General features: G+C 44.8%; 1 protein-coding gene across 9 annotated transcripts in view; it reads right to left on the bottom strand.

Annotated features, from left to right (window-relative positions):
• RGS12 (regulator of G protein signaling 12) overlaps positions 1-24,109 on the bottom strand; it is a 169,798-nt gene that overhangs the window by 80,728 nt on the left and 64,961 nt on the right. For all 9 annotated transcript variants that reach the window (XM_075930829.2, XM_014576072.4, XM_075930830.2 and 6 more), the window contains one exon: positions 14,797-14,818. In XM_075930829.2, coding sequence (XP_075786944.1) covers positions 14,797-14,818 — 22 coding nt within the window. The remainder of the gene's footprint in view (positions 1-14,796; positions 14,819-24,109) is intronic.

Genomic DNA, 24,109 nt, shown 5'->3' with positions numbered 1-24,109 from the left:
GCAGGGCATCAGGTCAGGAGTGTCTGTGTGTGGCTTCTGCCTGAGGCTGACGCCTGTGCTTAAAGGGACACCCCCCTCTTCTCGGCAGCTGGTTCTCAGGAGTTCCTGCTTGCTTGCCTGCCTCGATGAGGGACAGCAAAGCATTTGTGTCTCTGCGTGCTCTGATTGCCCTCACGCGGGATACACAGCACTCTGCGAAATGGAGCTAGAGCTGCCCCTGGGCACTCTGATGCTTCTCATGGACGTGTTGCTGCGAGCTTGGCTGCACTTTCTGCAGGCTGCCATCCCAGAGGTCCATCGGGGAGCTGTCAGTATCCAGGAGGCCCTGCAGGAAAGCTTCCACCCTGAGGAGCACTAAGATCCTCCCTGGTGTCCCCCACTGGAGGTTTGTGCCACATTCCTCCCTCCTTCCCCTTACTCCTCCCTAACCCCCCTTCCTGATGTCAAATAAAAACACATTTCTTGCCAAAAACAAACTCTCTTTATTGACCAAAACCTGGGAGGAGGGAGCTGGAAAGGGGAGGCAAGGGGAAGAAGGGGGAGGAGAAGCTCAGGGTTGGGGGTCTTGCCAGACCAACTTGATTTTCATGAATACCTGCTCCTGGGTTTGCATGTGGCCTTTGGTGGCCAGGCTGGCAGCTTTCCTGCCATAGACGGCTGCGTTACTCTGTCTAGTGCAGAGATCATGGACATTGGGGGCATCCCCCAAACCTGAGTACGGTCCACCTTGATCTCTGCCCTGGACCAGGAAGGTGCCCACCTTCTCCGGGCCCTGGCAGGCTCCTGGGAGCTGGCAGACTGCTCCTGAGGCGCAGTGGAGGGATGGCTGCCAGTGGCTTGCTGGCTCATGTTTTGGGGCCACTGGGTCGAGGCAGTGACTGCTGGCTCTGGGCCGGCAGGCTTGGAGCTGGCACAGGCACTGTGGCCAGAGTCTGCCCCTTTAAGGGCTCCGAGGAGGGAGAAGATTTTTCCTGGTTTGGCCCACAACACTTATTCCAAATTAGTTAATTCGAATTTGGCGTTACTCCTCGTAGAATGAGGTTTAACTAACTCAAATAAGCGCCCTGCTATTTCGAATTTAATTGGAAATGGAAGTTAATTCGGAATAACAGCTGTTATTCCAAATTAACTTTGATGTGTAGTGTGATGGGGCAGAAAGCCCGACCGTGCAGCCCCACACTACGGGACGCGTCAGGGGGAGGGCCAAACAGCCGCAGGGGGGTCCTCGCGGCAGCAGGCCGGCGGCGGAGAACCCCAGGGCCGTGCCGACTGCGTCCGGGATGGCCGAGGCCGCAGGGCGGTGGGCCAGGCCAGTGCCGCTCGATGACGTCATGAGCGACATCATCGGGGAACCCTGTAGGGGCAGGGCAAATCAGGACGGGGCAGCGGCAGCTGGGGACGCTGAGGAGCGGCCCTTTCAAAAGTGCCTGGAGCAGGCAGGGCTGAGGGAAAGCGGCGTGGAGTGAGTGCGGACTTTCACCCCTCCAGAGAGGAGGTGAGCACGGGTAAGCTTGTCCCCACGCTGGGAAACCTGAGACTCCGGCCAGGAAGAAGTAGCCCAGGGCAGGGCCGTGAGACCCCGAGAGTGGAGGGTTTAGGGGTTCCAGCCCCCTCCATTGGTTAGGGACCCGTGTCCCTGCCTTAGGGCCCTGGGCTGGGGCTCAGCACGAGGGAGGGCCCGAGCCCCCTTCCTGGGTCAGAGGAACCAGCCAATCCAGAGTGCTAAGATATAAAGTGGAGCAAGGAAAAAGACAGCTTGGGGAACCATAAACGTTAAGTGGTGCCCCCCCCCCGACTCGCGAGGGGCGGGTTCTTCGGATAAATGGGTAACACATAGACATACCCTTTATGAGTTAGTATACTTCAGGATATTTTTACACTGCATATTATTTCATCCTATCCTAGGACCACTACTACCATCTCTCAAAGGAGCAAGTGAAGTTTTATTACAAACAGTAACACTTTTTTCTTTTATTCTGTAACTCCCACCCAGATCACAACAATACTTGAGTCAATACTATGGACAAAGAGCTTTTTAAAAAAATGTTGTTCAATTTGCCACTTTGGTTTTCTAGTCTTAAATCTGAATAAACGATTCAAAATTATTTACCTTAGTAAATGTACAACATGTAAACAGCTGAATCACAATGCTGACACTAAAACATTCCACTGTTTAAAGGGAAAACCAGAACTGTATCTATAAAACATCTAGTAAACTAACTATGTTTATGGCTTCACAGATAGCACAGATCATGATATATGTATAGGAAGTTTTCCAATTTTTCAAGAAAAAAAATTAAGAAGAGGAAATCTGCCATTCCATGGACAGGCAATCTGCTTAATTTTGTTTCCTTGTTTATGTACATATAATACAGACTGGCTAATTTACTTATAAAAATCTACACTAACCTAAATCCTTCATAAGAAGCATGAAACACACTTTGAGTTATATTTATATTATTTTATTTATAAAACAGAGTGCTATTCCATAGAAAACGCATTGTTCTTATCAATTAAATACTGAAAAGGTTAAAGATAATCTGGCTTTGAAAGTTCTGATTTAAAACTTGAAAAAGAATAAAGTTAGAATATATTTGAGTGATGATTTATTTGAATGTATCCTTTAATAAAATCTACATAATATTTCAGACAAACCTTTTTTATAATGAGCAGATTAGCATATTCCTGGTAATTGCTAAATTCCTACAGTCACAGGTGAAGATATTATACATAATCACCAGAGAAATTACCTGGATAAAGCTGGTAAGAGCCACTGTGGTGCCATTTAACCAAATACTTCAAACCATTCACTAAAAACCATCCTTCTGAATCCATACCAAACTCAGCTGTAATCACCTAAAGCACATTGGATGAAGATTCTTTCCTCAGCGGGAGACATTTTTCCTTTGTAACTTCTTCCTAGATAAGGCAAGCTAATGCCTCTTCCTCCAACAATTCCTGGTAGCATTTTACATACTTTTGAGAATACTGATTCTTTTCCATTATGGTTTCAAGCTGAGGAAACCAACAGTATACTTAACATAGAGCACTATAAAATGCTACATAAATAATTTAAAGAAAAGACCTTTCACCACTGTGAAAAAGGAGCTTTAATTATTTATGTTACTGTGGAATCCATCTACTGTAACTGTGGACTCGTGGTATAAGAACTAAAAGGTAAGTCATAGGCCGGTTAGACAATTCATCAGCTATTTGCAACTTAGATAAGAATAGTATGTCAGTTTTTTAGAAATGTCACATTTTTATTGCATCTTCTGTGGTTGTGTTTTTAAAATGTAATTCTACATTATTTTGCAGTTGTAAACATTCTAAGCTTTTCAAACAGACAACTTGTGAAAAAATAAAACTGGCTCTGGTGATAAGAACAAAAAAATCACAAGCAGTAGCAGTTACAGTGAAGTGCTTTAGAAGAACTCAAATTTTAAAGCTTAAACATTACAAGCACACCATTACTATTCTTTGAAAGTATAAAGAAAAAGGCAAATGATTTATACGATCAGTAATCAGATCTAGGGGCGACAGATCAGAAATTACATACTTTAAAATTCTGACATGTTAAATTAATTCACCTACTGCTGGGTATTTCAGAGACCAATAATTGCCCACATCTCTGAGAAGGAAGGCCATGTCGATGAGTAATTGTATACCCACTGACTTTGTCACCACCATATTATTCCTAAAATTTCCCCCTTGCGAAACTCCAGCAGTGATAGCAATGGTTGAAGTGGAGAGGGGACAGCTGATATTTCAGCTTCTGTCTCTCTGAGTTTGCCTAAACAGCACAATGTTCAAAAACACAAGCAACCCTACATTCTATTGATGCTAGAGCTCCTACTGTTGCTTATAAGTAAGTACCAATAGTTGGCAGCATAAGGAGAAAAGGCTATTATAGCCTCAGAGAATTATAAGCATTGATACTGAAATAAAATGTTTTCTGCAGATCCCAGGGCAAAGATGTTGTAGTTATTGATCCATACCAGTAACCTGTTTCTCAATTTTATTTTCTGCATTTTGACTGGCTGTGTGTCATTATGCAAAATCAGATTTTAATGTTTATTTCTCAGTTATTAGTCAGTAGGCAAATCCCTGATCTCTAGCAGATTGCCATGACCAGATCTGAAGAGAAAGGGTAGTACATGTACAATTATTTCTGAGTCACTCCACACAGGTTATGTTAATCGCTTTGTTCTGATAGTCTACTGGCCTTAATATTTTTATCCAGTGATATGCACACAAGAAAATTTGAGCCAGTTTTTTGAACCCTCACAACGCTGGTATTTTTTTATTGCTCTGAAGACTGAATTTGATGTGTGAACTGGAGTTTGTTTAGAGCTCGCACATCAGCTTCAAGTAAATTAATTTTAGAAGAGCTCATCCATCTTGTACAAACGACAGCTGGGTAGTTGAGGGCATAGGGATAGAGGAGGGGAAATAGAGGAGGAAGTGAGGTTATAAGCTTAGCCTTCCTTCAGACAATAGCCTGTAAAGCTTATTTTCAAATATCTATTAAAAATTCAAAGGAAATGTACTTACTATAATTTTGCCATATAATTTACTTTGTTTTCCCTCCTACCCACTGAAGAAAATGACATTTTCAAACTTCAGTTTCTTAAGAGAGGCACCTAAATAAGAGGCTTAGCTTTAGGAGGTGCTTAAACCCTATCAAAGCCTACTGATTTAAAAGACTGCAGTGGCTGCACAGCACTTCTGAAAATCAAGCCACTTATTTAAGTGTCCTAAATCTTGATTTGTGTACATAACCAAAGGTGCCCAAATCTGAAAATGCTGGCCTGTGAGAATATATACTTTTTTTATTTTGGTGGTAACAACCAAATATGCAACCGGCAATTAGTATGCATCTGACTGAATATGGACTTGAGCAATCAGCATCCAAAGCCAGACTCTAATGTAAAGTTTTTACATAACATGAGGCCCCAGTGATTTGAACAAAAAGTTGGTGTGTACTCTGCACTAGTTGCAAGGATAGATTTAAATACATATAATTATTTTAAACTTGGAAACACTCTCATAAATGGACTGTATAAATAAAGGAAATTTGTATTATGTAACTATATTAATGCAGTCATACTGCTGCAAATGTCTCAAACCTAGACAAGTCCAAAAATAGGCAATTCTATGAGTATTATAGTGAAATGCTGAAATTAAAAAAATAGAAACATTTATTTGCTGTGATCTTTTCAAAGAAATTAAGTCGAAAATTGTCATATAGACATTAATCAGAACATTTGATTTAGTGCAGCTCTAGCTGAAATTGAGATTTTATTTGTATTCACTTTTTCTGGTTTCACTTTCTCCTCGTGGATCTTATTTTTCCAGTTTACTTTCTGTATAGTTAAGCATTTATTAAATATTATTCTTTATATAGTCTACAATTTATAGCTTTGTACAGAAATTAGGACCCCCCGGTACCTTTATAATTGAGAGAGACAATGTATGCTGTTAAATCTTCAGCACTAAACAAGAAGACAGATAAAATATTAGGATACAGAACTCAACAGAATACTGAGAGCAAATTACAATCTGTTCTTTTACTTCTGCAACCTACACAGCCCTCAGACGTCACGACTCAACCAAATTCTATGGTATTAAATTATGAAAATACAATTATCCCTAGACTTGAAAATAACTTTAGTAACAATACTGAAGAAGCAGAACATGACAAGCCAGAGATCTTTAATAAAATTTGCAAAAGTAAGTACACTGTACTTGACATTACTATCAACTGAGTGTTACCTCGGGGATCCTATTTCATCAGCCAATGGATATTAGACATTCTATGCAGGAGAAATAGTTTTTATTGTAGACAAGCAGATAATACCTAATCTTTTCTTAGACCAACAAATGTATAATACATAAATCTTTAAGGATACAAAAATCACTTCTTGTGGATTTAGCAGTTTATACAATATTCAGATAAGCCTCCAAATGCTGTCTGCATGTTAGCGTATGACTTAACTCAGTGGTTCCCAACGTGGTGCCTGCGGGCGCCGGGGCATTTATGTGCGCCCACCGAAACATCGGGGCTGGCTCCACCCCGGACATGCGGCGCGTGAGCAGCCCCGCCCCCAGGCACCCACCAGCCATGAAAGGTTGGGGACCACTGTCTTAACTACAGATAAAAAGATGTGTTTTTACACTGAAATGGGAAACTGAGGATGTAAACTCCTAGTAGAGACAAGGTATTACAGTTTTTATCTCAGTGTAGTTAGTCAAGGTCAACCGTAAACCTTTCACCTAGGATTTGTATCTTTTCTATAGTGGTCTCCAACATTTTTACCCATAAGATCACTTTTTCCAATTTAAGTGCAATGTAAGATCTTTTTCAAACCCAAATATCCTTGCCCCACCTCCTTCCCACCCCTTATTTAAGGCCTTGCTCCAACTCCACAACTTCTCCAAAGCCTTACCTTGCTCACACCATCCGTCTTTCTTCTCTTTCCTCACTCACTTTCACCAGGCTGGGCAAGGGCTTGGGGTACAGGGTCTGGTCTTGGACCAAGGGGTCTAGAGTGTTGGAGGGGCTCCTGGCTTAGCCCAGGGTGGGAGATTGGGGTCCAGGAGGGGTTTCAGGGTGCAAGTTCTGGGAAGGAGTTTGGGTGCAGAGAGACTCAGGTCTGGGGCAGGATGAGGTTCAGGACTGGAACAGGGGTTCAGGAAGCAGGCTCTGTCTGGGCACTGTTTTACTGAGACGGCTTCAAGGTGGTGGAGAAGTGGGGTTAAGGCAGGCTTACTCCTGCCCTGGCCCTACACCACTCCTGAAAGCAGCTGACATGTGCAGCAGTGGCTCCATGGCGCCATGTGCTGCCCCTCATCTACAGGCACTGAGCCAATAGCTTCTACTGGCCATAGTTACCCATTATTGATCAATAGGAGCTGCAGGAGCAGTGTCTGCAGGCAAGGACAGCGAGTGGAGACCCTCTGCTCTGCCTTTCTCAGGGGCTGCAGGGACATGCCAGCCACTAGCAGGAGCAACAACTACAATAGGGATAATTACTCCAGCCACAACAGGTTAGGTATGGTAGAACTCACTACTCAAAGAATTACTTGTAAGTGTAAGAGAAATAAAAATGATGAATGCACAGACCCATCAAAAACCAAAACAAACCCACTTTCCAAGCAGTAAAAGTAGTAACAACCCCCCACATATGTGTTGGTTTGGGAGATGAGCATGAAGGACAGTGTTTGTGAGAATGACACACACACACACACACACACACACACACACACACACACACACTGTGAGAGTGACAGAGATTTGCATTGCCAAGCCCCCTCCATCCTCTTCTCTCAGTGTGGAGATGGGGTTCAGGAGTGGAGGAGGAGGGACACTCTGACATCAGCGCCCCCCATTTTCCCTCCCATACCCTGCACAACAAGCAGGAGGTTCCAGGTGGGCAGCTCCCAGACAGAGGACCAGAGCAGCATGACAGTGAATGGAGGGGCAGCTTAAGTGCCAGTGCTTGATAGTTTCCTGGACAAGCCAGTCAGGATCTCCCTGTCAGAGGCTCCAAGATCTACTGATAGATCCCGATCTACTGGTGGGTAACCACTGCTTTACTAGCTATACTGAGGTAAAAATAACCCACACTTTGTCTCTGATGGAATATCCCACCAAGATAGCCTACTCACTGTACAAACTTTTTTTTAATAGTGAAGATAAAGATAAAAGCTACTTTTAAGAAATAAGAGATGGAGTAGGTGCAAACTGCCTTTCCCCCTGTTATCCCATGCCAGTTAGTGGGTAGGCTCCAAATAGACTCTCTATTCTACCTGCTTTCCATATGCTGTGACAGTGGTGACAGCTGAAGAAGAGAAAATACCCGATGGATTAAATCAGCTGCTAGCAAAATCATATAGTGAACTCTGCCTAGGGTATTATTTCTGGCTAAGCCCCAAACAGGCATCATTTTTAAAAAGAAAATGATAGCAAAGAAATAGCAAATAGGAGGAATGAATAACAAGAGCTGCTATGAATATATTTGACTACTATTTCACTTGGATTAAGAAAACAGGCAACTATCCCTACCCTCCTCCAGCTTCAGAATCCCCCTTTTGTTTTAACAAAAGGAAAAACTATGTAGCACTTTAAAGACTAACAAGATGGTTTAATAGGTGATGAGCTTTAGGGAGCCAAACCCATTTCCTCAGAAGCTCATCACCTATTTAACTATCTTGTTAGTCTTTAAAGTGCTACATAGTTTTTCCTTTTGTTTTAGCAAGCTCAGACTAACCACAGCTACCTTTTGTTTTAGTTTGCTTGCTTCCTAAGCAGATGTTTGCATCCTTTTGCTTAATAAAAAACAGTATATATTGTTCAGTACCTAAGCCAAAATAGGTAAAATACATGCAAGACTGATCCTTTTGCAAGACCAAATGAGGCAACTTTAGAAGCCAACCATCTCTACTATACGCTAACTATACTAAAGATGTTGTATATCATTAAGAAATCGTATTTAAACTGTTCTGCTAAACTAGTTTCTAACAAAACTTGGCTGGTTATTATGGATGGGCACAAATGATGCAAGGGCCAGGCTAAAAGCCTATCCAAAACACAAGGAAAAACTATGTAGCACTTTAAAGACTAACAAGATGGTTTAATAGGTGATGAGCTTTCGTGGGCCAGACCCACTTCCTCAGATCATATTCTGGAAGAGAATTGGCATGACCATATATACCAAAGGAATACAATGAAAAAAGTGAACACATTATTAAACTGACAAATCAGATTTAGTACAGAAGGTGGGGTGAAGGAGAAGGAGGGAGGGAATAGCTATTTATGAATCAATGAATGGCTAATCAGGGATGATAAGCGGGGAAGCTATCTCTGTAATGGGTAGGGATATTAGTCTTTGTTAAGGCCCATTTGTAAAGTGTCAAATTTAAGCATGAAAGAAAGTTCTGAAGTTTCCCTCTGTAATCTGGTGTTAAAGTCTCTTTGAAGTAAGATGCATGTAGTAAGGTCGTTAAGATTATGTCCAGGTAGGTTGAAATGAAAAGCAACTGGTTGAAATGAAAAGCAATATTTCCAAACTACCAATGAACATCAATCTGACCAATCAGATCCCTCCTATCAACACCAAAAGAAAAAAAATTCTATGTGGACTCCCCCGACGGTCATAATTACAATCTGGATTTCTATATACAATGCTTCTGCAACAATGCACAGACTGACATTATGCACCACCACCAACAAGTGACATACAATGTCAGCCGTGCTGAATGCTATGCTATCCAGAGTCTCAAAAACAACCCTGCTGATAAAGGGGGCGCTGTGGTCATTATGAATAAATCAGACTATGACCTGGAGGCAACTAGACAACTCTACAACACCACATTTTACAGACCTCTCTCCTCTGATCCCACTTCGGAATACCAAAAGAAACTACACTATCTCCTTAAGGAACTCCCTGCCTCTACTCGGGACCAAATTCACACAGAAATACCTTTTGAACCCCGACCAGAATTGTTCTATTTGCTTCCCAAAATCCATAAACCTGGACATCCCGGATGTCCCATCATTTCAGGTATTGGCACACTCACTACCAGACTATCCAGCTGTGTAGACTCTCTCCTCAAACCCTATGTAACCAACATTCCCAGCTATCTCCAAGATACCACTGATTTCCTGAGAAAACTATAAAACATCGCTAACCTCCCTGATAACACCATCCTTGCCCCCATGGATGTAAAAGCTCTCTACACCAATATTCCACATAAAGATGGATTACAAGTGATTAGAAACACTATAGGACTATAACAGAGTTTAAAGAGAAGCGAGATAATTTCATGGAGGTTAGGTCCATAAAAGGCTATTAGCCAGGGGATAGAAATGATGTCCCTAGCCTCTGTTTGTCAGAGGCTGGAGAAGGATGGCAGGAGACAAATCGCTTGATCATTGTCTTTGGTCCACCCTCTCTGCGGCACCTGGTGCTGGCCACTTTCGGCAGACAGGCTACTGGGCTAGATGGACCTTTGGTCTGACCCAGTATGGCCGTTCTTATGTTCTTATGTTATGTTATGTTCTATCCCAGAGAATACCACAGCCAGTCTGGTAGCAGACCTATGTAACTTTGTTCTCACCCACAATTATTTCCAATTTGGGGACAACTTATACCTCTAGATCTGCGGCACAGCCATGGGTACCCGCATGGCCTCACAGTACATCTTTGGGTACCCGCATGTACCCGCATGGGTACCCGCATGGCCTCACTAACATCTTTATGGCTGACTTAGAACAACGTTCCCTAAGATCCTGTCCCGTTACCCCTCCTTTACTTATGCTACATCGATGACATCTTTATGATCTGGACCCATGGCCAAGAAACACTGGACGTATTTCACAGAGACGTTAACAACTAACACCCCACCATCAATCTCAGTTTGGACCATTCAACACAAGAGATCCATTTCATGGACACCACAGTACAAATCACTAATGGAAAATTAAATACCACTCTCTACAGAAAACCCACTGACTGTTACACTTACCTATATGCCTTCAGCTTCCATCCAGGACACACCATAATATCCATCGTCTATATTCAAGCCCTTAGGTACGACTGCATCTGCTCTAACCCCACTGACAGAGACCAGATACTTCAAGATCTCTACCAAGCATTTGTAAATCTCAATTACCCACCGGGGGAAATAAAAAAACAAATTGAAAGAGCCAGACCAATACCCAGAAACCATCTACTTCAAGATAGGACCAAGGAAACCAACAATAGAACAACACTTGTCATCACCTATAGCCCCCAACTTAAACACCTCCAAAGCATTATCAATAACCTACAACCTGTACTGGAACAGGATATTACACTCCGAGAGGCTCTGGGGGACAGACCCATAGTCTCCTATAGACAACTACCTAACCTCAGGAAGATTCTTACCAACAACCACAGGACATACCACCTTAATACCAACACTGGAACTTTCCCTTGCAACAAACTCTGTTGCCAACTTTGTCCACATATTTACTCTGGTGACACCATCACTGGACCTAATCATGTCAGTGAGATGATCAAGAACACATATTCCTGTTCATCCAGAAATATAATTTATGCCATCATGTGCCAACAGTGTCCTTCTGCTATGTATATTGGACAGACTTCTCAGACACTTAGCCAAAGAATTAATGCCCACAAATCAGACATCAGACATCTTCACAAGGAAAAAACAGTTGTTTTTCATTTCAAACTACCTGGACATAGTCTTAACCTTACTACATGCATCTTACTTCAAAGAGACTTTAACACCAGATTACAGAGGGAAACTTCAGAACTTTCTTTCATGCTTAAATTTGACACTTTATGAATGGGCCTTAACAAATATGTGATTTACCTTACCCTTTACAAAGATAGCTCCCCTACTTAGCACCCCTGATTAGCCATTCATTGATTCATAAATAGCTATTCCCTACCTCCCTCTCCCTCACCCCACCTTCTGTACTAAATCTGATTTGTCAGTTTAATAATGTGTTTACTTTTTTCATTATATTCCTTTGGTATATATGGTCATGCCAATTCTCTTCCAGAATATGATCTGAGGGAGTGGCCCACGAAAGCTCATCATCTTTAGTCTTTAAAGTGCTACATAGTTTTTCCTTTTGTTTTAGGAAGATAAGACTAACACAAGTATCAGAGGGGTAGCCGTGTTAGTCTGAATCTGCAAAAGCGACGAGGAGTCCTGTGGCACCTTATAGACTAACTGAAGTGTAGGAGCATAAGCTTTCGTGGACAAAGACCCACTTCGTCAGATGCATCTGACGAAGTGGGTCTTTGCCCACGAAAGCTTATGCTCCTACACTTCAGTTAGTCTATAAGGTGCCACAGGACTCCTCGTCGCTTTTTAAGACTAACACAGCTACCCCTCAGGTACCCCACAGCTACCACAGCTATTATTATGTAGAACACATTTCTCCTTTTTTCCAAATGTCCAGCATGGGTTGAACTTCTTCAGTCACTAGTATCACTGGGTAACACCAGTGGATACAAGAAAATAACAAAAAGCAGGTATATTAGCTCCAGCTTAAGAAGTCATTATTTCCCTGGTAAGCAAACAAGGTCTACCTCAGGTTAATTAAGATCCTCAGAGGCAATCTAGAACCTGTATTCAACCAGTGGAGAGATTTGGGTTTGATTGGGACACCTGGAGCCAATTAAGGACTGGCTGGAATTGGTAAAAAGCCTCCCCTTTAATCAGTTTAGTTGTGTGCCAGGAGGAGGAGAAGGGCACATTGCAGAAGATCAGGAAATCTACAGACACTGTTAGCTTGCAGGAGAGAACCCTGCAGGTACAGAGGCAAAGGGCAGGGGAAGCTCTGCTAGGGGAACAGCCCTTTTGGGCCCCGGAAATCTGAGCGAGGTATACCCCTGCTAGTGAGGGAAAAGACTGAGGTCTGTTTCCTGTACTCCCAGAGAGACCACTAGAGATTTTTCCCCTCCCTTTTCCTTCTGCTGTGCCAATGTTGCTAGTGGCTAAATCAGGCAGTCCCCGGGTTACGTGCAAGATAGGGACTGTAGGTTTGTTCTTAAGTTGAATCTGTATGTAAGTCGGAACTGGCGTCCAGATTCAGCCGCTGCTGAAACTGATCAGTTTCAACAGCGGCTGAATCAGGACGCCAGTTCTGACTTACATACAGATTCAACTTAAGAACCCCAGGCATCCCCAAGTCAGCTGCTGCTGAAACTGATCAGTGGCTGATTCCAGGAAGCCCAGGGCAGGGGCTTCCTGTAGTCAGCCACTGGTCAGTTTCAGCAGCGGCTGACTTGGGGACGCCTGGGGCAGAGCAGCTGGGGTGCTGCCGGGTTGGTCCAGTAGCGCCAAGGAGCGGTGCTGCGGGACCAACCGGCAGCGCCCCACCTGCTCTACCACAGGCCCGGGGCTTTGCTCCACGTCTCCCTGGTCTGCTGGGGGGGGCCACTAGCTGCACCCTCCCCCCCAGCAGACCAGGGACACGGGGAGCAAAGCAGCGGTGGGGTGCCGCGCCTCTGAGGCTTTGCCAGAGCAAAGCCTCAGAGACGCTGGACCCCTCGCCTACCCGGCTTTGCTCCAGGTGTCCCTGATCTGCTGGAGACGGTCCCCAGCAGACCAGAGGCACCGGGAACAAAGCGGCAGCAGCGGCGGAGTCCCGCGCCTCTGAGGCTTTGCCTGACCCTCCGCCTCCCCGGCTTTGCTCCGGGTGTCCCTGGTCCAGCAGACCAGGGGCACCCGGAGCAGCTTTTCTCGCCCCGGAGGTCGAGGTGGCGGGACCGCTGCGCTCTGGGCAGTCCCGCTGCCTGCGAGCTCCGGGGTGAGAGAGCCCCGTTTGTAAGTGCGGATCCGACATAAGTCGGATCCACGTAACTCGGGGACTGCCTGTACAGCTTGCCCCTGAAGTAAAGGGGCTAGACTGAGAGCTGTAGTGAGCCACTGAGGCAAGAAATTAGACTGGGAGTTGCCATTTTGCCTGATGGGGAAAGAGAATATTCAGCCTACTGCTGCCCAGAAGCACAGGATCCAACGTGTCAAATTCAGCACTTCATAACCCCAGTAACAAATTAACTAAAAATATTTTGCTTTTAATCCCAGCCAAACCATATAAGGAAATCAGTTAGCTGGAACTACCATTCAACTGAATTTAAACACAATTCTTTATTGCTGTTTGAAGCCCAGCAGAATAGGAGGCCCAAATAGCAATGCTAATCTTAATAGTAGATTTTGTGTCAAGAGTTCTCAAATGAAAGAGCATCCTCTCAGTTCCGGATGGTACTCAATAGTGTCCTAGCAACAGCAAGGCTGGGTTACATTTAATAAGTTTTTAAGGATGTATTCACATTTATCTAAAATTAATGTATTACTTTGTTATAAAAAGAATTGCCCGTTAGCCTCAACAAGAACTCTGAGATCACATCTAAATTTAGGAGTTAGAAGCTGTCTTTGCAAGACAAAACAGTAAAAAACTTTTTTGTAACATATAAAATGAAAAGTACAATGGTAAAAGACTATAAAGACTAATAAAGGATATTAATAAAGTGAGAGAAAGATTATGTCAATCAATTCCTAATTTTATAATATCCCACTAGATCAACTTTTTGAAAAAATCACAAATGAAAAATTCTAGTTGTAATAACATCTTTATTTAAATGAATATGCCACAAAGAATTTTACGTAGGTGCTTCAGAAGAGGGAAGCGGTAACCTCTAACCTCTAGCTCCACTTGATCACACTACTTGTGATGGCACCCCAAGCCTTGGTTCTGCAGTTTCCATGGCTGGGAACCATTGCCAATAGGAGCAGCAGTGGTGGTGCCTGTGGGTGGAGGCAGCATGTGGAGCTAGCAGCTGAGGGGAAAGAAGTTCCTCTCTACATTCCAGGGAACCCTCTCAAGTAAGCATTGCCCCACACAACTCCTCTCAGCCCTGAGCCCTCCCCACATCCACCCCTGCTGCTGGATAAGTGAGGGAGACTGCCCCAGCAGCAGCCAGTGCACCTGGCCCAGTGACTGCCCAACCTGTTCATGTGGCCCCTGAGCCAGACACACTAGCCAGAAATCATGGAGTTCACAGAAATCATGGAGTTCACAGAAACTGTGACCTCTGTGACAAGCATGAAGCCTTAATCATTATGGTCTGGAGAATGAACCCATCATGTTGATTATTAAGCAAACACTTCTTTTCATGTGACATTTTATTTATCACACTTTACCACAATATTTAATGTGGAAAGTTTGATTTTTCTGTATACTAATAAAAGTGAAAACAAATTTTAGCTTACCTCCATCAGACACAGTTGCAGACTACAATAAAAAAAAGAGAGAAAGAGATGAGTTACATAAATATCATGACAATACATAGAGAAACTTCTCCAAGTAATGTATAATACTGAAGGCGCTGATCAATCTTTGCATTTTGGCCCAGAAAAATCAATCAGCCCCAGGTGACATGGGGGAAGAGACAGTCTAAATGAGTCAGCAGTTATTTTCCAACAGCTGCTTCCTTCTCCCTACCGAACTTCTTCCCAGCTATTGAACTCATGTCTGGTAGCCTGCTCCCACAATATTGGGCAATATACTTCCCAATGTGTATACTCATACTGAGTTTAAAAAGGGCTGCTTACAAAGTTACTTGTGTGTACATGTTTGCAAGATCAGATCCTTACGTTTTCAAAGGTAACCTTCAAAAATGAGGAACAGGAGTCGTATCCTTTTTGTCCCTTCATGATTTGAAAGGAGCTTTTTTTTCCCCACGCTCATATTTTACAATAGAAATTCAGCCTGGATTTTGTGTGTCTTTGCTATGGGGAAAAAAAAACCTATTTTTTTATATTGACTTAGCTATGTTGATATAAAATCCTAGAGGAGATAAAATGCAAGTAGTTTTTACCCCAATATAGCTAGTCAAGGTCCAACTAATACTTCTTCCTACAGAAGTGTGGAAGTTAAAGTATTAATCTCAACTAGGTATGCTGACAGATCCATTAACTGCATTTGTCTTCAACAGGATTTCACATCAAATTTTGCAATTTTGACATAATCTAGAGCTCTAGGATGAGTGCAGAATTGATTAAATAATGACATCGGTTTGTCTACACATCATTTCTTACCTCAGACTGCCAATTAACTTAATGCAATTAAAACTTTTTGTAAAAGCAAGTGTGTGGACATTCCCCAAACATCTGTTACAATGTACAAATATTTGCTTTTTACACTGAGCTGAGCAAAAGCCATTTTTAATCAGCCTGAACTTTTTCTGTTAATTCTTTTTTAACATCCATTTAAATGACTAACAGATTAAATAGGGAAAGTCCTTTTTGATTATTTAGAAACTCTTGTCCCTTTAACTTATTAAATGGTCACATTAAGCTCTCTTTTACCTAATAATGGTCTTCTAGCAAAACCAGAAAAGTCCAGACTGTTCATTTATGATGCTTCCCAAATAAGGGATGAGCATGGGGGACAGGGAGGAAAGTCACTTACATATCTCCTTCACGATGTGTATATCATTAAGAAGCAAAAAATAGGATAGAGGTTCAATAAAAAAACAAAAACAACGGAAAAAAAAACACTAAAAAACTTTGTCAACTCTAAAACTTTAATTGCATTTTAAATGTATTATAAATTTCCATACTATTTAAATAATAGATTAATAATGCTGAGTGGATAAATTAGTGTAGTTCCATTAACTTCACCAGAAGAGGACTTAGGCCCATTCTTTTAAACAAAAATTCTGCTAGTAGTAATTTGGAATTTTCAAAACCTGTCATTTTATTAGGCTAATCTCAATCAAAATAGATTTTTAATTATTGCTTCTCTTTTCATGCATCACTGAAAAAAACATTTCTTGTAAAGTTATATAAAAATAAATCTTTCCCTTTCAATTTATAAAGTGTAATAATATACAGGCAGTCCCTGAGTTACGCGGATCCGACTTATGTCGGATCCACACTTATGAACGGGGCTTTTCTCGCCCCGGAACTCGCGGGCGGCGGGACCATCCAGACGCGCAGTGGTCCCGCCACTGCGTCCTCCGGGGCGAGAAAAGCTGCTCCGGGTGTCCCTGGTCAGCTGGGGGGGTCCCCAGCAGACCAGGAACACCCCAAGCAAAGCCGCAGAGGCGGCGGGGTCCCGCGCCTCCAAGGCTTTGCTCCGGAGAAAAGCCGCAGAGGCGCGGGACCCCGCCGCCTCCAAGGCTTTGCTCCGGGTGTCCCTGGTCTGCTGGGGGGGGGCCACAGCTAGTGCGCCCCCCCCTCCCCCAGCAGACCAGGCTTTTGTTGTGGACGCCTGGGGTAGAGCAGCTGGGGTGCTGCCGGGTTGGTCCTGGGGGGACCTACCCGGCAGCGCCCCAGCTGTTCTGTCCCAGGCTCCAGATTCAGTCACTGTTGAAACTGATCAGTGATTCCAGGAAGCTGGGGGCAGAGCAACTCTGCCTCGGGATTCCTGTAGTCAGCTCCTGGTCAGTTTCAGTAGCAGCGGCTGAATCTGGAGCCAGTTCCGAGTTACGTACAAATTCAACTTAAGAACAAACCTATAGTTCCTATCTTGTACGTAACCCGGGGACTGCCTGTAATCCAAGTAGCATCTGTGAATTTCTCTCAAGTCATACAAAAGCACCATCCAGGGACTCAAACATTTGAGATGATGCTGTTCATGAAGTGCATAAAATGTTTTATGCTAACTTATAAGAAAGTATTTTGCATGACAGTTTAGTATTTTATAATATTCAAAATTGTAAAGTTACTTTTAAAATGGAATCTACATGTTTGAATATTGTGTACTAGATATAATCTGTTACATAGTACTTATTACATTCTTATGAAAGTAACAGAACAGTGACTGTTCTTAGATTCCTTTTGTTTTATTCATACATATTGCATGGTGAAACTTTGGTTATACTGAATACTATGACATCAACACCATTACTCAGAACATAAACAAAGACTGCCAAAAAGTTAATACAAATAACATAATATATAGGTGTACTTTTCAGGCAAAAAGTAATCAGATTATTTCTTAGAAATACATTTTTAGGTCTAGTCTGTTACTTTAGCATATCTTTTTGCATCTTATTCAAACATTAATAGTGTTCCTTTTTGCTATATTTGAAAGGCATCAATGGAAATTAATAGTATCTTCACAACAGTCTTCAAACATATATTTCCCTTTTAGTAAATAGACAGTTAAAATGCAAAGTTACATTTCTTAGCCCTGGTCTATACTTCAGAGTTAGCTTACATCAACCTAACTCTGTAAGGCTAGGTCTATACTAAAGGGAAAGGTCGAACTAAGATAATTAACATACCTGGATTACGTAAGTGGCTGGAGTCAATTCAAGTTTCCCTACCATCCCCAAAGCAGGAGGCTGACAGGAGCAAATGCTCTGGTCAGCCTACCTTACTCCTCACAGGAGCAGGAGTACCAGCTGCCAACTGGAGCATCCTCTGAGTTTGATTTAGCAGGTCTTTACTAGGCCTGCTATATAGAAATTCTAAGCATCGATTGCTGCAGCTTCGATATTCCCCGGAGTGAAGACATGATCTAAATCTCTACATTAACATTTCTCTCCCATAAATGTAACTCCCGGACTATACTCACTTAATAACTCCACCTCCACAAGACAGTGAATGTTGACATAGTATGACTGAAGCCGTGTCAGTGAAGACACTGTGTTGCTTACATAGACTATTGCTAGCTTTCAGAAGCTATCCCACAATGTCACACATTGACAATTTAATCAGTGCAAGTGCTCTGGTAAGGACCCACACCATTGACACATGGAACAAAGTGCAGACACACACACGCAAAGTAATTACTGCAGCAATGAAGGTTAGGCCTACTTAATTTTATAGTGTTGATATGCCCTTCAGGAAGAGTAGTATGATTTCCAAATAAACACTAAAAAGAATTCCTCCAATTAACTGACTTTTGTGCTTGTGAAAGATGATAGAAGAATTTAACTGATTTGGTATAGGCTATGTCTATACTATGCAGTGTAGTTGTAGCCATGTCGGTTCCACAGAGACAAGGCGGGTGAGGTAATATCTTTTACCGGACCAATGTCTGTTAGTGAGAGAAGCTTTTGAGCCATACATAGCTCTTCTTCTCTTCTTCAGGCCTGGAAAAGGTACTCCTAATATCACAACTAAATGTAAGGTGCAACGCATTGTTTAGTGTAAGTAATTAGCACATATTGTAAGGCACCCTTGAAGATAGAATGGCCAGTTAACACCACTACTGAATATTGGTGGTAATAAGCCATATCAAATGCACCACAAAATCAATTATATAACTGAGATATAGTTCCAAGGTTGTCATAGCCAGGGGTGGTAGTGGGGATAAGCTCCCACTGTCTATAAAGTACCCCTATACGGCGTGCGTCTCCAATAGCCTCTGACAACCAAGTCCAGCTCCTGGCCTTCACGTGCGGTTTAGCTTGTAAACCCGGCGGAACTGTTTTAACTGACAGGAGAAGGGGCGCAGGCGGGTCACTGGCGCCTTATAACCAGTTGCTTCGGGGAGATGATACTCGTCAGCCTAGAAGGCAGTTCATCTAGGGGAAGGAAAACCCTGATTTTAAACCTCCGCTGCCTTGCGGCTATATTCTTCCATGGAAAAGGCTTCAGGAGTAAACCTCGAGGAAAAATCCGGAGTCGGAGTCCCTAAGACAGTTCGACGCTGCTTGCAGCCTCGCTCTGGCAACTCCTGCGACGGCGCCGATGCCAAACTGTAGCAGCCCTGCTGTTCCTTTGGATCCATCGACGACGTGGAGAGGGGGGACCCGCTACGTGGGCAATAGCCTGTTCCTCCATATTACATCGCCCTGGCTAGTATCCGACTACCAACATATCTCGCAACCCTGGAGAGGACACTCCAGCCTCGCTAGCGCTACTAGCGCGGAAACAACACGGGGAGCAACAGTTTACCGGTTATAAGCCACAGCTCAATTGGCGTAGAGCATGGCGCCAGGGGTTGTTCCCGACGGTGGGAGGGATCTTCGGGTCTCACTGGGCAGTTACCGCCCGCCTCAAGCTGGGCAGCCCCCAGACAGTCAGGTACTGCCCCGCCACAGTCTGCTTTCCTCACTGGGTGCATGGGGATTAGGAATATTCCGAACGGCAGGCTGCAACCATCGCACCAGGCAACAAAACACTGAGAAAGAGACCACCTCTTAAACTGGGATGTTGGAATGTCCGTACAATGTTGACGGGCCTCTCCGAAGACGTTTGGGACATTGACGACCTACGAAAGACAGCAGTCATCAACAACGAACTTCTGAGGCTGAACGTAGACATCGCCGCCCTACAGGAAACACGACTGGCAGACTCAGGCATTCTGAAAGAAAAAGACTACACCTTCTACTGGCAGGGAAAGGCCCCAGACGAGCCCAGACAGCATGGCGTAGCTTTCGCGGTGAAAAATAGCCTACTGAGTATGGTAGAACCAGGCAGTAATGGCTCAGAACGACTCCTCACCCTTCGTCTCAACACCACCACGGGCCCTATCACCCTCGTCAGCGTATACGCCCCAACTCTGAACGCAACATTGGAAACTAAAGACCGGTTCTATGAGAACCTAACATCTGTCATCAACAGCATCCCCGACAAGGAACAACTCATCCTTCTGGGTGACTTCAATGCCAGAGTAGGTGCGGACAATGACTCATGGCCTTCGTGCCTCGGAAAATTTGGCGTCGGCAAAATGAACGAGAACGGCCAACGCCTGCTCGAGCTCTGCGCTTTCTACAACCTGTGCATCACCAACTCATACTTTCAGACCAAGCCCCAGCATAAGGTCTCCTGGCGACATCCGCGCTCGAAACACTGGCACCAGTTGGACCTTATATTAGTTCGCCGCTCAGCTATCAATTGCGTCCTGCACGTACGCTCTTATCATAGCGCTGACTGCGACACAGACCACTCCTTAGTGTGCTGCAAGATCAGGCTGAACCCGAAGAGGTTTTATCGTTCAAGGAAACAAGGAAATCCTCGCATCGACGTCAGCAAGATGTCGCAGCCTGACCTGACGCAGAAATTCGCAGAAGCGCTTGAGAAGGAACTTGACGCCACACAGACAGGAGACTCTGCCATGGGAAAGTGGGAAACACTGCGGAACATAATGCACTGCACTGCCCTGGCAACCTTTGGAAAGAGGACCACAAAGACGCACGACTGGTTTGAAGCAAAGTCCTCTGTGATGATTCCAGTCATAGAAGCCAAGCGCGCCGCCCTGGCAGAATACAAGCGGTCACCAAGCCAGAGGAACCTACAAATTCTCAGGGCTACTAGGAGCAAGGCTCAACAGGTTGCCAGACACTGTGCGAACGAATATTGGCAGCAGCTCAGCAACGACATCCAGAAAGCAGCCATATCAGGGAACACAAGAGGCATGTACGACGGCATCAAGAAAGCGCTGGGCCCTACCAAGAGCAAAACAGCACCCCTCAAGTCATCTACTGGAGAAATAATCTCCGACAAGCAACAACAGTTGGGGAGATGGGTGGAACACTACTCTGACCTCTACTCCAGACGGAATACGGTGACCTCCGCAGCATTAGATGCCATTGAATGCCTGCCAATAATGGAAGAACTTGATGCAGAGCCAACAGTAGAAGAGCTCAGCAAGGCTGTTGATAAACTGGCCTCAAGAAAAGCCCCCGGCAGCGACGGGATTCCTCCAGACCTGCTGAAACAGTGCAAGTGTTCCCTACTGCACCCTCTTCACAAAGTGCTCTGTCAGTGCTGGAAAGAAGGAGCCGTACCGCAGGATATGCGGGATGCTAAGATCGTCACCCTCTACAAGAATAAGGGCGAGAGAAGTGATTGCAACAACTACAGAGGCATCTCCCTTCTTAGCATCGTAGGCAAAGTATTTGCTAAGGTCATCTTGACCCGACTGCAGAAGCTGGCTGAACGTGTCTACCCGGAGTCACAGTGTGGTTTCCGCGCAGAACGGTCAACCGTAGACATGATTTTCTCCCTACGACAACTCCAGGAGAAGTGTAGAGAACAGCAGATGCCCCTGTACGTCTCCTTCATTGATCTCACCAAAGCCTTTGACCTGGTCAGCAGAGACGGACTCTTCAAAATCCTTCACAAGATCGGCTGCCCACCAAAACTGCAGAGTTTGATTGAATCCTTCCACACAGACATGAAGGGAACAGTGCAGTTTAACGGCAGTTGCTCCGAGCCTTTCAGCATCAGCAGCGGCGTCAAGCAAGGCTGCGTTCTTGCCCCCACATTGTTTGGGATCTTCTTTGCCCTGCTTAGCATGCCTTCGGCTCAGCAACGGAAGGAATCTACCTCCGCACCAGATCGGACGGCAAGCTATTCAATCTCTCTCGCCTCAAAGCCAAGACGAAGATACGCGAGACGCTGATCAGGGACATGATATTTGCCGACGACGCAGCAGTCGTCACACACACCCAGGAAGAACTACAGTCGCTGATGAGCCGTTTTTCCATGGCCTGCAAAGACTTTGGGCTGACTATCAGTTTGAAAAAAACAAACGTCCTAAGCCAGGACACTGTCACTCCACCAGCCATCACAGTAGACGACTACCAGCTTGACGTCGTCCACCAGTTCACGTACTTGGGCTCCACCATCACCGATAATCTCTCCCTTGACGCTGAGCTCGACAAGAGGATCGGGAAGGCAGCCTCTACTTTAGCCCGCCTGACAACCCGAGTGTGGACCAACCCCAGGCTGACAACCGCAACAAAGATGGCAGTGTACAACGCCTGCGTCATCAGCACCCTGCTGTACGGGAGCGAGACATGGACCACATACGCGAGACAAGAGCGGAGACTGAACGCCTTCCATCTACGAGGTCTGCGCCGCATCCTGGGTATTACCTGGCAAGACAAAGTCTCCAACTTCGAAGTTCTGACTCGAGCCGGCCTCCCCAGCATGTACACCATGCTCCGACAACGTCGCCTGCGTTGGCTTGGCCATGTACGCCGCATGGAGGATGGGAGGATCCCAAAGGACATCCTCTACGGGGAACTGGCATCTGGGAAGAGAACCACAGGGCGCCCGAACCTGCAATTTAAAGATGTCGTGAAGAGGGACATGAAAGCCATCGACATAAACACGCAGTCCTGGGAAGACCTCGCAGCAGACCGCCCAAAGTGGAGGGGCACCCTGACCACACAGCTCAAGTCAGGCGAAACGAACATGATGCGTGCATCAGAAGAAAAGCGAGCCCGCAGGAAGTTACGCAACAACAACAGCCAGGGAACCACCTATAGCTGCGACTTCTGCGGCAAAGAATGCCTGTCCCGGATTGGCCTTTTCAGCCACCAACGACGCTGTCCCCGACGCTGTCCCAGACAATTCGACACGAACCAAGACGAGAACTAGGATACGTCATCCATGGTCAACTGACCGACGGAGGCCAACAACTGAGATATATCAACATTTTCATCCTCTGGATATTAAACTTCCTTCCTCCACCACAACTCAACTACCACCACTCATCCTTTAAACTGTCTCTGGAACACTTCACACTGGCATCAACTTTCTGCACACCACAATCAGCTGCAAACAGTGGTTCTCAAACTTTTTGGCCCACAGCACACCTGGCTCAACACAAACCTTTCCTCGGACTACAAGCCAACCACCCATGATGACAAAATGCCTTCACTTATCTCTAAATACCTTAAATACTAAATTATTCATATTAGGTTAATGGAGCATAAAAACATAAATATGCAGCTATAAAATAAGAAGGCATACAGGACCAATAAGAAAGGAAATATTAATCAAAATAATGAAACAGATCAAGCTCTTTAACTTTATAAAGTTAGTTTACGAAACTTCATTTTAAATAAAAGTAAAAGTATTAATTCATGTCCAAAACAAAAGGTTTCAACATTGTTTTTATTTAAGGCAGGGATGGGGAACCTTTTTTGGGTCGGGGGCCACTGACCCACAGAAAAATCAGTCAGGGGCTACACAAAAAAGTTAGAACTGGCCCCCTCACACACAAAAACCAACAAAAAGCTCGCAGCCCTCACTGATGTGGCCCCCTGACTGAGAAACCTCACTTTCCTCGTGCTCCAGCCCCACCTGGGAAGGGAAAGGGAGAGGAAAGGGAAGACCTAGGTTCAGAGCTTCCCACAGGCCAGATTAACTCTTCTGGGGTCCCAGGGATAATAGATTTTGTGGCCTTCCCTATGCACTGGTATGGGGCCAAAAATGAGGGATTCAGAGTGTGGGAAGGAGCTACCAGGAAGTGGGATAGGGATAGGAGTGAGGGGTCTGAATGGAAGGTGGGGTGCAGGACGTGGTAAGGGTGTGAAGTCTGAGCTGGAGGTAGAAGTGGGGATGGTGTCTGGTTGGGTGATTGGGTGCAGGAGAAGGCTGAAGGTAGGGCAGGGAGTCTGGGTAGGCACAATTCTAGCCAATGGGAGCATGGGAAAAGCCTCCAGATAAGTGGTTTCCTGTGCTACTATTCCCCCAACCGGGGAGTAGAGGGAAAAGGGGAGAGTGGCAGCACACAGAGCCACTTCCTCCTCCCATGAGACCATATCTGGCCCATGAGGGACAGGAATCGCCCCTCCCACAGCAGGAAGCCAGCTCTGGCACTCCAGCC

This window comes from Pelodiscus sinensis, chromosome 4, assembly GCF_052426305.1.
Source record: "Pelodiscus sinensis isolate ZL-2025 chromosome 4, ASM5242630v1, whole genome shotgun sequence".
NCBI lineage: Eukaryota > Metazoa > Chordata > Testudines > Trionychidae > Pelodiscus > Pelodiscus sinensis.
The sequence above is the reverse complement of the archived record's forward strand: the minus strand, read 5'-3'. Positions and strand labels throughout refer to the sequence as shown.